The sequence below is a fragment of the Phymastichus coffea genome, unplaced genomic scaffold, assembly GCF_024137745.1.
Source record: "Phymastichus coffea isolate CEN01 unplaced genomic scaffold, Cenicafe_Pcof_1.1 PCOF00009, whole genome shotgun sequence".
Taxonomy (NCBI): Eukaryota; Metazoa; Arthropoda; class Insecta; order Hymenoptera; family Eulophidae; genus Phymastichus; species Phymastichus coffea.
This window is the reverse complement of record NW_026706820.1, coordinates 9564588-9580734: the sequence shown is the minus strand read 5'-3', so window position 1 is coordinate 9580734 and position 16147 is coordinate 9564588. Positions and strand designations below refer to the sequence as shown.

Here is a 16147-nt window from a genome sequence, read left to right as displayed (position 1 = left end):
TACGACTTTTTTACGACTTTTTTACGACTTTTTTACGACTTTTTTACGATTTTTTTACGACTTTTTTACGACTTTTTTACGACTTTTTTACGACTTTTCTATGAACCCAATAACCCAACAACTTTGTTTACGACTTTTCTACGACTTTTTTACGACTTTTTTACGACTTTTTTTACGACTTTTTTACGACTTTTTTACGACTTTTTTACGACTTTTCTTTGAACCCAATAACCCAACAACTTTGTTTACGACTTTTCTACGACTTTTTTACGACTTTTTTACGACTTTTTTACGACTTTTCTATGACCCCAATAACCCAACAACTTTGTTTACGACTTTTTTACGACTTTTCTACGACTTTTCTATGACTTTTTTACGACTTTTTTACGACTTTTTTCTTTAACCCAATAACCCAACAACTTTGCTTACGACTTTTTTTACGACTTTTCTACGACTTTTCTATGAACCCAGTAATTCAACAACTTTGTTTATGACTTTTCTACGACTTTTTTACGACTTTTTTACGACTTTTTTACGACATTTCTATGAACCCAATAACCCAACAACTTTTTTTTTTTTTTTTTTATTGAACCCAACAACTTTGTTTACGACTTTTCTACGTCTTTTTTACGACTTTTTTCTTTAACCCAATAACCCAATAACCCAACAACTTTGCTTACGACTTTTTTTAACGACGTTTCTACGACTTTTTTACGACTTTTCTATGAACCCAATAACCCAACAACTTTGTTACGACTTTTTTACGACTTTTCTTTGAACCCAATAACCCAACAACTTTGTTTACGACTTTTCTACGACTTTTTTACGACTTTTTTTCGACTTTTTTACGACTTTTCTATGACCCCAATAACCCCAACAACTTTGTTTACGACTTTTTTACGACTTTTTTACGACTTTTCTATGAACCCAATAACCCAACAACTTTGTTTACGACTTTTCTACGACTTTTTACGACGTTACTACGACTTTTTTACGACTTTTTTACGACTTTCTACGACTTTTCTATGACTTTTTTACGACTTTTTTACGACTTTTTGCTTTAACCCAATACCCAACAACTTTGCTTACGACTTTTTTACGACTTTTCTACGACTTTTCTATGAACCCAGTAATTCAACAACTTTGTTTATGACTTTTCTACGACTTTTTTACGACTTTTTTACGACTTTTTTACGACTTTTTTACGACTTTTTTACGACTTTTTTACGACTTTATTACGACTTTTCTACGACTTTTTTACGACTTTTTTTACGACTTTATTACGACTTTTTTACGACTTTTTTACGACTTTTTTACGACTTTTCTATGAACCCAATAACCCAACAACTTTGTTTACGACTTTTCTACGTCTTTTTTACGACTTTTTTCTTTAACCCAATAACCCAATAACCCAACAACTTTGCTTACGACTTTTTTTACGACGTTTCTACGACTTTTTTACGACTTTTCTATGAACCCAATAACCCAACAACTTTGTTTACGACTTTTCTACGACTTTTTTACGACTTTTTTACGACTTTTTTACGACTTTTTTACGACTTTTTTACGACTTTTTTACGACTTTTCTACGACTTTTTTACGACTTTTTTACGACTTTTTACGACTATTTTACGACTTTTTTACGACTTTTTGCTTTAACCCAATAACCCAACCCAATAACCCAACAACTTTGCTTACGACTTTTTTACGACTTTTACGACTTTTTTACGACTTTTTTACGACTTTTTTACGACTTTTTTACGACTTTTTTACGACTTTATTACGACTTTATTACGACTTTTTTACGACTTTTTTACGACTTTTTTACGACTTTTTTACGACTTTTTCTTTAACCCAATAACCCAACAACTTTGCTTACGACTTTTTACGACTTTTCTACGACTTTTCTATGAACCCAGTAATTCAACAACTTTGTTTACGACTTTTCTACGTCTTTTTTACGACTTTTTTCTTTAACCCAATAACCCAATAACCCAACAACTTTGCTTACGACTTTTTTTACGACGTTTCTACGACTTTTTTACGACTTTTCTATGAACCCAATAACCCAACAACTTTGTTTACCGACTTTTCTACGACTTTTTACGACTTTTTTACGACTTTTTTACGACTTTTTTACGACTTTTTTACGACTTTTTTACGACTTTTCTACGGCTTTTTTACGACTTTTTACGACTTTTTTACGACTTTTCTACGACTTTTTTACGACTTTTTTACGACTTTTTACGACTATTTTACGACTTTTTTACGACTTTTTTACGACTTTTTGCTTTAACCCAATAACCCAACAACTTTGTTTACGACTTTTCTACGACTTTTTTACGACTTTTTTACGACTTTTCTACGACTTTTTTACGACTTTTTTACGACTTTTTTACGACTATTTTACGACTTTTTTACGACTTTTTGCTTTAACCCAATAACCCAACCCAATAACCCAACAACTTTGCTTACGACTTTTTTACGACTTTTACGACTTTTTACGACTTTTTTACGACTTTTTTACGACTTTTTTACGATTTTTTTACGACTTTTTTACGACTTTTTTACGACTTTTTTACGACTTTTTTACGACTTTTCTTTGAACCCAATAACCCAACAACTTTGTTTACGACTTTTCTACGACTTTTTTACGACTTTTTTACGACTTTTTTACGACTTTTCTATGACCCCAATAACCCAACAACTTTGTTTACGACTTTTTTACGACTTTTTTACGACTTTTCTACGACTTTTCTATGACTTTTTTACGACTTTTTTACGACTTTTTTCTTTAACCCAATAACCCAACAACTTTGCTTACGACTTTTTACGACTTTTCTACGATTTTTCTATGAACCCAGTAATTCAACAACTTTGTTTACGACTTTTCTACGTCTTTTTTACGACTTTTTTCTTTAACCCAATAACCCAATAACCCAACAACTTTGCTTACGACTTTTTTACGACGTTTCTACGACTTTTTTACGACTTTTCTATGAACCCAATAACCCAACAACTTTGTTTACGACTTTTCTACGACTTTTTTACGACTTTTTTACGACTTTTTTACGACTTTTTTACGACTTTTTTACGACTTTTCTTTGAACCAATAACCCAACAACTTTGTTTACGACTTTTCTACGACTTTTTTACGACTTTTTTACGACTTTTTTACGACTTTTCTATGACCCCATAACCCAACAACTTTGTTTACGACTTTTTTACGACTTTTTTACCACTTTTCTACGACTTTTCTATAACTTTTTTACGACTTTTTTCTTTAACCCAATAACCCAACAACTTTGCTTACGACTTTTTTACGACTTTTCTACGACTTTTCTATGAACCCAGTAATTCAACAACTTTGTTTATGACTTTTCTACGACTTTTTTACGACTTTTCTATGAACCCAATAACCCAACAACTTTGTTTACGACTTTTCTACGTCTTTTTTACGACTTTTTTCTTTAACCCAATAACCCAACAACTTTGCTTACGACTTTTTTTACGACGTTTCTACGACTTTTTTACGACTTTTCTATGAACCCAATAACCCAACAACTTTGTTTACGACTTTTCTACGACTTTTTTACGACTTTTTTACGACTTTTTTACGACTTTTTTACGACTTTTTTACGACTTTTTTACGACTTTTCTACGACTTTTTTACGACTTTTTGCTTTAACCCAATAACCCAACCCAATAACCCAACAACTTTGCTTACGACTTTTTTACGACTTTTACGACTTTTTTACGACTTTTTTACGCCTTTTTTACGACTTTTTTACGACTTTTTTACGACTTTTTTACGACTTTTTTACGACTTTTTTACGACTTTTTTACGACTTTTTTACGACTTTTTTACGACTTTTTTACGACTTTTCTTTGAACCCAATAACCCAACAACTTTGTTTACGACTTTTCTACGACTTTTTTACGACTTTTTTACGACTTTTTTACGACTTTTTTACGACTTTTTTACGACTTTTCTACGACTTTTTTACGACTTTTTTACGACTTTTTTACGACTATTTTACGACTTTTTTACGACTTTTTGCTTTAACCCAATAACCCAACCCAATAACCCAACAACTTTGCTTACGACTTTTTTACGACTTTTACGACTTTTTTACGACTTTTTTACGACTTTTTTACGACTTTTTTACGACTTTTTTACGACTTTTTTACGATTTTTTTACGACTTTTTTACGACTTTTTTACGACTTTTTTACGACTTTTTTACGACTTTTTTACGACTTTTCTTTGAACCCAATAACCCAACAACTTTGTTTACGACTTTTCTACGACTTTTTTACGACTTTTTTACGACTTTTTTACGACTTTTCTATGACCCCAATAACCCAACAACTTTGTTTACGACTTTTTTACGACTTTTTTACGACTTTTCTACGACTTTTCTATGACTTTTTTACGACTTTTTTTACGACTTTTTTCTTTAACCCAATAACCCAACAACTTTGCTTACGACTTTTTTACGACTTTTCTACGACTTTTCTATGAACCCAGTAATTCAACAACTTTGTTTATGACTTTTCTACGACTTTTTTACGACTTTTTTACGACTTTTTTACGACATTTCTATGAACCCAATAACCCAACAACTTTTTTTTTTTTTTTTTTTATTGAACCCAACAACTTTGTTTACGACTTTTCTACGTCTTTTTTACGACTTTTTTCTTTAACCCAATAACCCAATAACCCAACAACTTTGCTTACGACTTTTTTTACGACGTTTCTACGACTTTTTTACGACTTTTCTATGAACCCAATAACCCAACAACTTTGTTTACGACTTTTTTACGACTTTTTTACGACTTTTTTACGACTTTTTTACGACTTTTTTACGACTTTTCTACGACTTTTTTACGACTTTTTTACGACTTCTTTACGACTATTTTACGACTTTTTTACGACTTTTTGCTTTAACCCAATAACCCAACCCAATAACCCAACAACTTTGCTTACGACTTTTTTACGACTTTTACGACTTTTTTACGACTTTTTTACGACTTTTTTACGACTTTTTTACGACTTTTTTACGATTTTTTTACGACTTTTTTACGACTTTTTTACGACTTTTTTACGACTTTTTTACGACTTTTTTACGACTTTTCTTTGAACCCAATAACCCAACAACTTTGTTTACGACTTTTCTACGACTTTTTTACGACTTTTTTACGACTTTTTTACGACTTTTCTATGACCCCAATAACCCAACAACTTTGTTTACGACTTTTTTACGACTTTTTTACGACTTTTCTATGAACCCAATAACCCAACAACTTTGTTTACGACTTTTCTACGACTTTTTTACGACGTTTCTACGACTTTTTTACGACTTTTTTACGACTTTTCTACGACTTTTCTATGACTTTTTTACGACTTTTTTACGACTTTTTGCTTTAACCCAATAACCCAACAACTTTGCTTACGACTTTTTTACGACTTTTCTACGACTTTTCTATGAACCCAGTAATTCAACAACTTTGTTTATGACTTTTCTACGACTTTTTTACGACTTTTTTACGACTTTTTTACGACTTTTTTACGACTTTTTTACGACTTTTTTACGACTTTTTTACGACTTTATTACGACTTTTGTACGACTTTTTTACGACTTTTTTACGACTTTTCTATGAACCCAATAACCCAACAACTTTGTTTACGACTTTTCTACGTCTTTTTTACGACTTTTTTCTTTAACCCAATAACCCAATAACCCAACAACTTTGCTTACGACTTTTTTTACGACGTTTCTACGACTTTTTTACGACTTTTTTACGACTTTTCTATGAACCCAATAACCCAACAACTTTGTTTACGACTTTTCTACGACTTTTTTACGACTTTTTTACGACTTTTTTACGACTTTTTTACGACTTTTTTACGACTTTTCTACGACTTTTTTACGACTTTTTTACGACTTTTTTACGACTATTTTACGACTTTTTTACGACTTTTTGCTTTAACCCAATAACCAAACCCAATAACCCAACAACTTTGCTTACGACTTTTTTACGACTTTTACGACTTTTTTACGACTTTTTTACGACTTTTTTACGACTTTTTTACGACTTTTTTACGACTTTTCTATGAACCCAATAACCCAACAACTTTGTTTACGACTTTTCTACGACTTACCTCTTTCTATTTGTCCATCTCCCAGTCTGGATCGTTATCATCTTCTGGATCCCTCTCAAGCTCCTCGTCGCCTACTCCATCACCATGATCCCCCCTGCCTTCATGCATTGTTCAAAGTGGCCCCCATCCATTTGTATACATAGGCTAGCTCTTCGTAAAACTTGGAGCGTCGCTCTATGTATTTGATCGGGGGCCACATTTTCTGCCCACTCTTGAACAGCCTGCCAGCATCCATCTGCGTTGCCAGGTGGACCGTTAGAGTAGATGGCCTCTTTGCACGTTCCCCAAACATAATAATTCAATGGATTATGATCTGGGGAACGTGCTGGCCATTCTACGGTACCACCACGGCCTATCCACTCAGGGTAAGACTGGAAAAACATAGAAATCAGTATACTTTTTTTTATAAATTAATAAAAAACAAACAGTAATCAATTACCTCGTCGAAATAGTCTCGGACAGGCTGCGCAAAGTGGGCTGGGGCTCCGTCGTGCATCAGGATGATGTTATTTTGATCTGGGAGGACGTCATCTAGAAGAGCTGGCAGATCATGTTGCAGAAAATCGAGGTACGCACCAGCATTGAGGTTTCGCGGTAGACGGAATGGACCCACAATTCGGTCATGAATCACACCAGCCCATACATTTACGGCATATCTATGCTGCGAACGATCTAAATTATGTTGAAAAATATTGTTAAATATTTTGTTGTGCAAGCAAATACAATATTATTCTTAAATATACCTTCTCGCACCGCAAATGGATTCTCGTGGGCCCACACATGTTCATTGTGTTGGTTGAACATTCCGATTCGCCCGAAAATGGATTCATCCGTCCATAAAATGCGATCCAAGATGTTAGGATCTTCGTCAACCGCGTCCACAAGCCAATGACAGTACCTCAATCTCTGTTGCGGATCTCCAGGTTCTAATAAATGATTAAACGTTCCATTGTCTTTAATACAAACCGAGATATAATTGATCAAAACATAAAAATAAATACTGTGTCCGTCAACATATCAAAGTTACTACAGGATCGACCTCCTGTCGTTACATGCGAATACATAACCGCTATAAATAATAAATTATGCACTTACCTAGTGACTGCACTCGCCGGAGATGATACGCATGTTGACCATCGTCCTTCATGACCCGTTGTACAGTGCTGTACGAACACGCCACACCTAACGCCGCCGAGACTTGCCGCGAAACAGATCGCAAGCTGTCTATCGGATCGGCGGCGAAAGCTGCGACGATAGGGTCATGAAGGCGATCGCGTTGGCGTTGGCGTCCTCCATCAGGATTCCTGACCACGACACTGCCCGTTTCCCTCAACCTCCTCACGGTATTTTCTATCGTCCGAGGATTGGGGTGTTGTGCTCTGAGAGGGTAAAGCTCAGCGTACCGTCGAGCAGCTGCATTCGCATTACCCTCAGCCCAGCCCAAGCACAACACCATATCGGTGTACTCCTCGTTGGAATAAGCATTTCTTCTTGCCATTTTGCAACGATGGAGTACACCGTGTCAAGAAAATTTTGCAACTAAGTCTATCAATAGTAATGAACAAATGAATAGCAAAAAAAACAAACATTACTATTCATTTGTTTGGAACTATTGATGTTTGACTGTTTGAGAGTTTGCATATTACAAAATATTCAAATCCTTGAACTATCGAAAATTCGATGCTTAAGTTGAGATAATTAAATAAATAGCGTTAAATCCATTACCCTATTGCAACTAATGCAGACCATTAATTAATCAATTTATTGATTGATTGATTGATTGTTTGTTTGAAAAATGTATTTCACGTATTGTATTGTATGTAGCTACAATGTAAGTAATGCCTATTGTAACTATTCGTATAGTTTAATATGCGTTTATTAAACATGCAAGTAATTGCACAATGTGCAATATTTTCGTAAAAGCGCATGTAGTACACATGTTTTTATTGATTTCATAAAATTCATGTTTTTTTACGATACAAAAGAATGTAATGCATTATTACATTGCAACGTATTTTTTAATAATTTTATCCATATTATTATTGATATTCATAATATCAAAATACGTCAACATAACGGCTGCTAGCAGTAACAGGTCAAGAGTTGAGCACCTCTGTCACCTGTTGAATAACATGCGCGAGTCGACCTCCCTTCTCCGTCGCGACTCGCCGTCGCGCGGCCCGTCGGCCGTAGCCAGCCGCTCATTGGCTGACATTCAATCGCGATTATCTAATTGACTAATTATCAAAAAAAAATTTTAACTGTGCCATCTTATTCCATTTTTCAAAACGAATCGAATGGTACCAAACTCTTCATATGTTTCAGAATCAACCTGTATATTCACATATATATATATATATGTATGTAGTTATACACCAAATGAATACGTGGAATTTGCCAAATGGTAATTACTCCAAGAATTATGATTATATAAAAATAAGTAAGAAGAATACAGTTTTATGATAATGAACCTTGAGTTACTTACTTGTTAAATGTTTGTTTGTTATTACACAGCCACACAAAAAAAAAAGTGGCAAAACCCACAGACCAGACCATGCAAACTTTATGTTTTTGGGGTCGCTGAGTCCGAATCCGGGGTCAGTTTTGCCCCACCACGTCACAGTCAAGGGCAAATGAAGGTCAAATTTGCAAAAATGGAGAAAATCAATTTTCTCCAGTCTATATATACGTTTTTGGGGTCGCTGAATTCAAATCTGGGGTGACTTTTGTCCCACCCCCGCGGGGTCAAGGGCAAATGAAGGTCAAATTTGCAAAAATGGAGAAAATCAATTTTCTCCAGTCTATATATACGTTTTTGGGGTCGCTGAATTCAAATCTGGGGTTACTTTTGTCACACCACCTTGGTAGTGTAGTATTCATCAAAAACAAACAGAAAGTCATGCCATCTAATTTTTTCTGCTATACCTTACGCGATTCTCATCGAATGAACGGTGCAAAGGTTTTCTTTTACGTTTTTTTGCCGTTTTACAATCTCTTTTCAACATCCAACAGTAGTCAGCCAACATGCATGTATCCCATCTTCCTTGATAACGCTTTTCCATCACTTTCACATCTTGATGGAAACGTTCACCTTGTTCTTCACTATAATCACCACAGTTTTCAGGGAAACTATCCAAATGATTGTGTAGAAAATGTAATTTGTAATTCATGAGACAACCCATCACCCTAAAGCTCTCCACCATTTGAGATACAATTTCTTTGTAATTGGGGCTTCTACGATTACCCAAAAAGTTTGCGGTAACGTCCTTGAAGCTAAGCCATGCAGTTTGTTCGATGCTGGTCATGGAACTAATAAACTTATCATCAGCCATCATTTTTCTAATCTCTGGACCATCAAAGATACCTTCTTTTAATTTCGCATCCGATTTACTTGGAAATTTGCTTTCCAAGTACTTGAAGCTCTGAGCATCTTTATCTAAAGCCTTGACGAATTGTTTCATGATACCAAGTTATATGTGCAATGGTGGAATGAGAACTTTTTTAGGGTCAACCAATGGGGTAGCTTTAACGTTGTGTTCTCCAACAGTTAGAGATTTTCTCTCAGGCCATTTATGATCAGTATAGTGCTTTGCTCGATCTCGACTATCCCATAAGCACAAGAAACATGGCGTCTTCGTAAAACCAGACTGCTGTCCTAACAATATTCCTGAAACTTTCAAATCACCACAAATACGCCATTGATACTTGTCATATTTAATTTTTTGCAGTATAATTTTGAGATTACCGTATGTTTCCTTCATTGTGGTGGAGTGCGCTATAGGAACTGAGGCATAATAGTTGCTATTGTGCAGTAATACAGCTTTCAAACTTCTGTTTGATGAATCTATGAACAATCTCCATTCTTCGTCTTTATACACATTAGGTTTAATTTCATTCATTAAACCTTTTACGTCTTTACAATATACTATTTTATTACCATCACGATTCATATCTTCAAAGTATGGTTCGAAACTTTTGCTTCTTTTTCTGTAAAAAGATACTCTAGTAGAACTTGCCAACTGATTCATATCTTTCAAACTAGGCTCTCTAACAAGGTCGTTCAGTTTACCTTGAGTTCATAACTTTATGTTATTTTTTTTTGACCCGCCGGAAGGAAAACATTGTCATCGTCATCATCGTCTTCTTTAGTTTCTCCATCGTTATCACTTTCGTAGAATTCAACCTTGAATCATCATTCGAGTCATCACTTCTATCCTCATCATTGCCGCCACTTACTTCGGCGTTATGTTCTCAACAATTTCAGATACTTCATAATTTGGGCTTTTGCTACCCCCCAAAAAGTTAAAAATCATATTTATTTCTTTCATATTTGTGAAATCGTACGTTCAACAATCCTAAATGCATTAGAGTTTTCTGTATCATGAGTAGAAAACTTTTTAGAAAACCAGCATGTATTTGCTAATTGTATAAATGTATGGTGACATGAATGAGAAGAATTCAAATATGAATTTTTCCTTCAAAGTTGCCTTAACCTGCTGCCTCGACAAAAACTGTGACGGTGACACTGCCCTAAATAGGGATGTGTGGGATGATCCGCTCATTAGTTTGTCGAGGTAACGATGCCAGTGGAAGCGCACTGCCTTGCAGGGGGCGTTAGGGTGTGAGGATGAAGCTGTAGTGTGTCTGACGACGAGTTGACACTGTCCTCGTCAAAGTCGGAAAGCTCTTATACTTAGCCCCGGAGAGGTATAAGAGTTATCACCTCCGGGACAGCGGACTCACCTGCGATCGGACCAGGATCCCTAACGTGCGGGGTTATACTGTCAATCATGGAACATTTACCTTCTACTTCTCGTCATAATTGCAAAAAAAATCGTAATCTTTTTTGTTTCGTCTGTGGAGTATATACTCCTAAAAAATTTCGTCGTGATTTTAATGAACGCCTCAGAAAAATTCACAAATCATGTTTTCAATTAGAGACGGATGATATTATAAAAGAGTGGACTCCAGGTAGCATCTGCGAACGATGTCGTAAAATGCTTTGTAAATGGGAAAAGACAAAAAAACGTGATGATGTCATATTTATTAGCCCAATGGAATGGTATCAACCAGATGGAAGCGAAGATTGCTACTTCTGCAATACTGAAGTTTCAGGATTGAATAGTAAATCAAAAACAAAAGTGAATTACGCTAAAGTCACTTCTGTAAAAAAAGCTGTTGAAAAATCGATTACCAATGAAGAGCTTTATGTGCTTGAGAAGTTATCCATTGAATCGGATACGAATGATGGAAATTATAATGACGAAGATTGTGACGACATAAGTGATGACAATAATGGCAATGCTACCAATGATGTAGGTGATGATTTGGAAGATGAATCCTATGACAGTGATATTGATGGAAAAACTGATGATGATGATGAAGATGATGATATTTTCCTTCCAGCGGGCCAGAAAGACAAAAGCGTAAAGTTATGGTCTCAAGATAAACTGAACGACCTAGTTAGAGAGCTTAACTTACCTAAAGATGGAGCAGAACATTTAGCTTCAGCTTTGAAAGGCATGAATCAGTTGGCAAGTTCTACTAGAGTATCTTTTTACAGAAAAAGAAGCAAAAGTTTCGAACCATACTTTGAAGATATGAATCGTGATGGTGATAAAATAGTATATTGTAAAGACGTAAAAGGTTTAATGAATGAAATTAAACCTAATGTGTATAAAGACGAAGAATGGAGATTGTTCATAGATTCATCAAACAGAAGTTTGAAAGCTGTATTACTGCACAATAGCAACTATTATGCCTCAGTTCCTATAGCGCACTCCACCACAATGAAGGAAACATACGGTAATCTCAAAATTATACTGCAAAAAATTAAATATGACAAGTATCAATGGCGTATTTGTGGTGATTTGAAAGTTTCAGGAATATTGTTAGGACAGCAGTCTGGTTTTACGAAGACGCCATGTTTCTTGTGCTTATGGGATAGTCGAGATCGAGCAAAGCACTATACTGATCATAAATGGCCTGAGAGAAAATCTCTAACTGTTGGAGAACACAACGTTAAAGCTACCCCATTGGTTGACCCTAAAAAAGTTCTCATTCCACCATTGCACATATAACTTGGTATCATGAAACAATTCGTCAAGGCTTTAGATAAAGATGCTCAGAGCTTCAAGTACTTGGAAAGCAAATTTCCAAGTAAATCGGATGCGAAATTAAAAGAAGGTATCTTTGATGGTCCAGAGATTAGAAAAATGATGGCTGATGATAAGTTTATTAGTTCCATGACCAGCATCGAACAAACTGCATGGCTTAGCTTCAAGGACGTTACCGCAAACTTTTTGGGTAATCGTAGAAGCCCCAATTACAAAGAAATTGTATCTCAAATGGTGGAGAGCTTTAGGGTGATGGGTTGTCTCATGAATTACAAATTACATTTTCTACACAATCATTTGGATAGTTTCCCTGAAAACTGTGGTGATTATAGTGAAGAACAAGGTGAACGTTTCCATCAAGATGTGAAAGTGATGGAAAAGCGTTATCAAGGAAGATGGGATACATGCATGTTGGCTGACTACTGTTGGATGTTGAAAAGAGATTGTAAAACGGCAAAAAAACGTAAAAGAAAACCTTTGCACCGTTCATTCGATGAGAAATGCGTATGGTATAGCAGAAAAAATTAGATGGCATGACTTTCTGTTTGTTTTTGATGAATACTACAATACCAAGGTGGTGTGACAAAAGTAACCCCAGATTTGAATTCAGCGACCCCAAAAACGTATATATAGACTGGAGAAAATTGATTTTCTCCATTTCTGCAAATTTGACCTCCATTTGCCCTTGACCTCGCGGGGGTGGGACAAAAGTCACCCCGGATTCGGACTCAGCGACCCCAAAAACATAAAGTCTGCATGGTCTGGTCTGTGGGTTTTGCCACTTTTTTTTGTGTGGCTGTGTTATTATTAATGGAGTTGTCCTCGAATTTATATAGTTATATAAATGTGTATATTGTTAAAATATTTGTCCAAGAAATATATTCCTTTTATTTTAGCTGGTCCTTATAATAACTGTTGTCCTTGTAATAAGTAATTGTGCTGGAATTCGTCTGATCGTACGCTGTATACGTATATATATATATATATATATTAAGTATATTATAATATAATATATATTATAATATATATATAATAATAATAATATTATTATATATATATATATATATAATAATACGTTAATGAACGCTGTTACTTTCGTCGCGCGTATACGTTAATCGCTGATAGGAAGGATATAAATATACTGATTTTAGGAATTTAACGATAAATAAAAAAACTGATTGACTAGAAACTGAGATCAAAACTGTATGAAAAGAACTGAATAAAAACTGTACGTAAATCTGAAGAGAATTAAGCTGTGTACAACTGGTCGTGATTAACTCTGGCTTTGTTAGGCGTGGGCGATACAGTAATGCAGCGCGAGAATGTTACTACGCCGTCACTGCATTACTATGCGGCCGCCGAACAGCCCACGCGCACTTAATGTGTATGATTAATACGCGCGGCGCAATTATACATAATACTAATACATATAAATTTTACATTACATTAATACATATATCAGGATGAAGTGAATTTAAAAGTTGTCACTTAACATCCTCCCCCCTTAGAATGATTACCGTCCTCGGGAATCATATGTCCAGTGAGAATGAATAAACATGAATGATTAAGGAAGGTGAAAACGGGTAATATATATGTACTATTAAAATGGTTACTATACATATTATATTTTTTTTTATAAAGATAAGAAAAAAAAGAGTTCTAAGGATTGAAAATTAAAGTTATAGGTTGGTAGCGTTATGGGCATTGCTGCCAACTCGTCCAAAATGTTTTCCAGCATGGTGGTGAATATCAGGTTTTGGTCCACAGATTCTTCGGACTGCTCTGGTTCCACCTAGTCCTCATATTAACACTGACGTAGATGGAGGTAAAAGCTTCGTTTTTCGAAGGATTTGTCACATAGCCAATGTTTCATCCAATCCTTACCTATTTGCATGTTACATAGGTTTTTATGGACTTCGAAATCCTTCTTCATGACAATGCTTTCGCATTGTGCATGAAGAATGTACTGGTTCTTGTTATGCAGGGACAGGGGGACAATCCTTTCTAGTTCGTTCAACTTGGCTCCATATACCCTATGGTATAGTCGGACAGCCTCAGCAGCAGAACCCTTGGACACAAATCGCACACTGCAGGTCAAATGGAAATGTGAACCATATGTCGTGATAGGCGTAAAATACATATATTCCAGAGTCCCACAGGTTGCCAAGTCCTTAAATACTTGTTCCCGCGAACAGTACATCGGGATTCGGAGGAATACCCGATGTCCGAATTCGTGTTCTCTGATCACAACTCTGGGAGAGTTGGGATTTAAGGACTGGATACTATCATTCAGGTAGTTGTTTAAGGCCGAATGATAGTCCGCGTGGGCGCAGTAGCGTATACGGAGGGACATGTGTCCATCCAGTCGAGACCCAAATTGATGCAGTTGTTCTATAGGTCCATAAGTTAGGATGTTTTGGACTACATCAGATTCCGCGGTAGTCCAAGGGAAAGTAACCACCAAGGTGTTTTCTTCTTGGTGATAGGGTGCTACTGTGACCCCTTTCGTTAAGGCGTTCATCCTATTGGGCGTTGACATGACTATGTCCTGTAAGATTATGTCCATGTAGAAGAAAATAATAGTAGGATAAAGATATAGAAGAGAGAGACATTAGTAAAAGTTTTAAATAGAGTATATGAATGAATGGAGTTATGTGTGATAAAGACAGTCCGTGAAGTCCGATTATATAGTTATTGTCCTTCTACCCGCTTTACATACTAAAATTTAAGGTGAAATAATACAGATTTCGATAAATAAAAATGTACGTAACATCACGAAACTATATAAAAATTGTATATATAAAATTGTTTATGAAAGAGAGGAGTTCAAAAAAAAATATTTTCTTATGACGCAGCTGTATCTTCTAAGTATTTCTGATCTTCTGAGTTGACCTCAGTCTCGATTTCTCCATCAGTCACTTCCAAATCTTGTTCGGTGGCCGTTCCTTCTGGACAGTTAGATTCTGAATTTGGTTTTTTCATGTATATTTCAGCAACGTCCTTTCCATGTCCTGTTTGTGATTCGGTCGATGCATCAGGGGAGCTGGCGGCACCGGTGTTTGTTATTTGTACCATTATATTTGACATGTATCTAGGCCTTTCTGACAGTCGTTCAAGTGAGTTCGATGTACGTTGTTTCTTGTTAACTTTACGTTGTCTGTCGTTAGATGCAGAATTATTTTTGTTTAACCACAATGTCCTCTGGTATTGCCACTTACAAGTATAGAAGTGTTCATCTTCTAGTTTTGCATCGACATAATCGTCACATATCCAGCATAATACGGTTCCTTCGCCTCTTGTTCACGGTCTTTAGCATATTGTGCACCATACTCAGGGTTACTGTATTGTAAAGCTCTAGTTGCATCTTTCTCATCATAGTATTGTACATACCCCAATGAAAGTCGTCCTCTATTGTCTCTATGATATAATAGTCGTCCAAATTCGACAAAATGTTCAAAGAATTCGACCTCCCTATTTTGTTCCGGAACTGCCCAAGGTAGTCTACACAATAATCTTTTCTTATTAATGGGTGTCTTTGGTTTTATTATCACACTCTTGTATATTCGAGATCTCAAGTCGGCTGAATATACGGCTTCTTTTCGGGAAGTTCCAGTAATACATTGCGCCAGCTTTCTAGCCTTTTCAGCCTGTCTGGTGTTTTGATATCGGCATAGAGCCAATTTTGTATCCGGTCCTGATATACTTTCTATGGAATGGAATTCTATAATTGTCCCTACAGATTCTAGTTTTACGAGTAAGTCACTCAACTTTATATCAGCCGAGTACAAGAATCTAATGCCTCTTGGATCTTCAATACTCGAAGCAGGCTGATTGTTCATTATGTCCAAGAAGAATACTAGGGCTGA

At 35.7% G+C, this 16147-nt stretch overlaps 2 protein-coding genes across 2 annotated transcripts; one reads left to right on the top strand and one right to left on the bottom strand.

The window, feature by feature from the left end:
* Nucleotides 1-6171: 6171 nt before the first annotated feature.
* On the bottom strand, nucleotides 6172-7663 carry LOC131670940 (histone-lysine N-methyltransferase SETMAR-like). Its single transcript, XM_058946968.1, has 5 exons — nucleotides 7261-7663; nucleotides 6909-7118; nucleotides 6605-6837; nucleotides 6305-6536; nucleotides 6172-6263 (listed from the first exon to the last, which is right to left on the bottom strand). The coding sequence occupies exons 1-5, from the start codon at nucleotides 7661-7663 to the stop codon at nucleotides 6172-6174; spliced, it is 1170 nt and encodes a 389-aa protein (XP_058802951.1).
* A 3556-nt stretch (nucleotides 7664-11219) lies between these two features.
* On the top strand, nucleotides 11220-13662 carry LOC131670935 (uncharacterized). The gene is made up of 2 exons (XM_058946954.1): nucleotides 11220-11703; nucleotides 13574-13662. Exons 1-2 carry the CDS (start codon nucleotides 11220-11222, stop codon nucleotides 13660-13662), a joined length of 573 nt encoding a protein of 190 aa, XP_058802937.1.
* The last annotated feature ends 2485 nt before the right edge of the window (nucleotides 13663-16147 follow it).

Coding starts and splice junctions, on each gene's coding strand:
- LOC131670940 (XM_058946968.1), bottom strand. CDS start 7,663: ATGGCAAGAAGAAATGCTTATTCCAACGAGGAGTACACCGATATGGTG. Junction 6,537..6,604: donor TCCGAGACTATTTCGACGAG/GTAATTGATTAC, acceptor ATGTTTTTCCAG/TCTTACCCTGAGTGGATAGG. Junction 6,264..6,304: donor TTTACGAAGAGCTAGCCTAT/GTATACAAATGG, acceptor CAATGCATGAAG/GCAGGGGGGATCATGGTGAT.
- LOC131670935 (XM_058946954.1), top strand. CDS start 11,220: ATGGAATGGTATCAACCAGATGGAAGCGAAGATTGCTACTTCTGCAAT. Junction 11,704..13,573: donor AGGCATGAATCAGTTGGCAA/GTTCTACTAGAG, acceptor TGGCTTTGTTAG/GCGTGGGCGATACAGTAATG.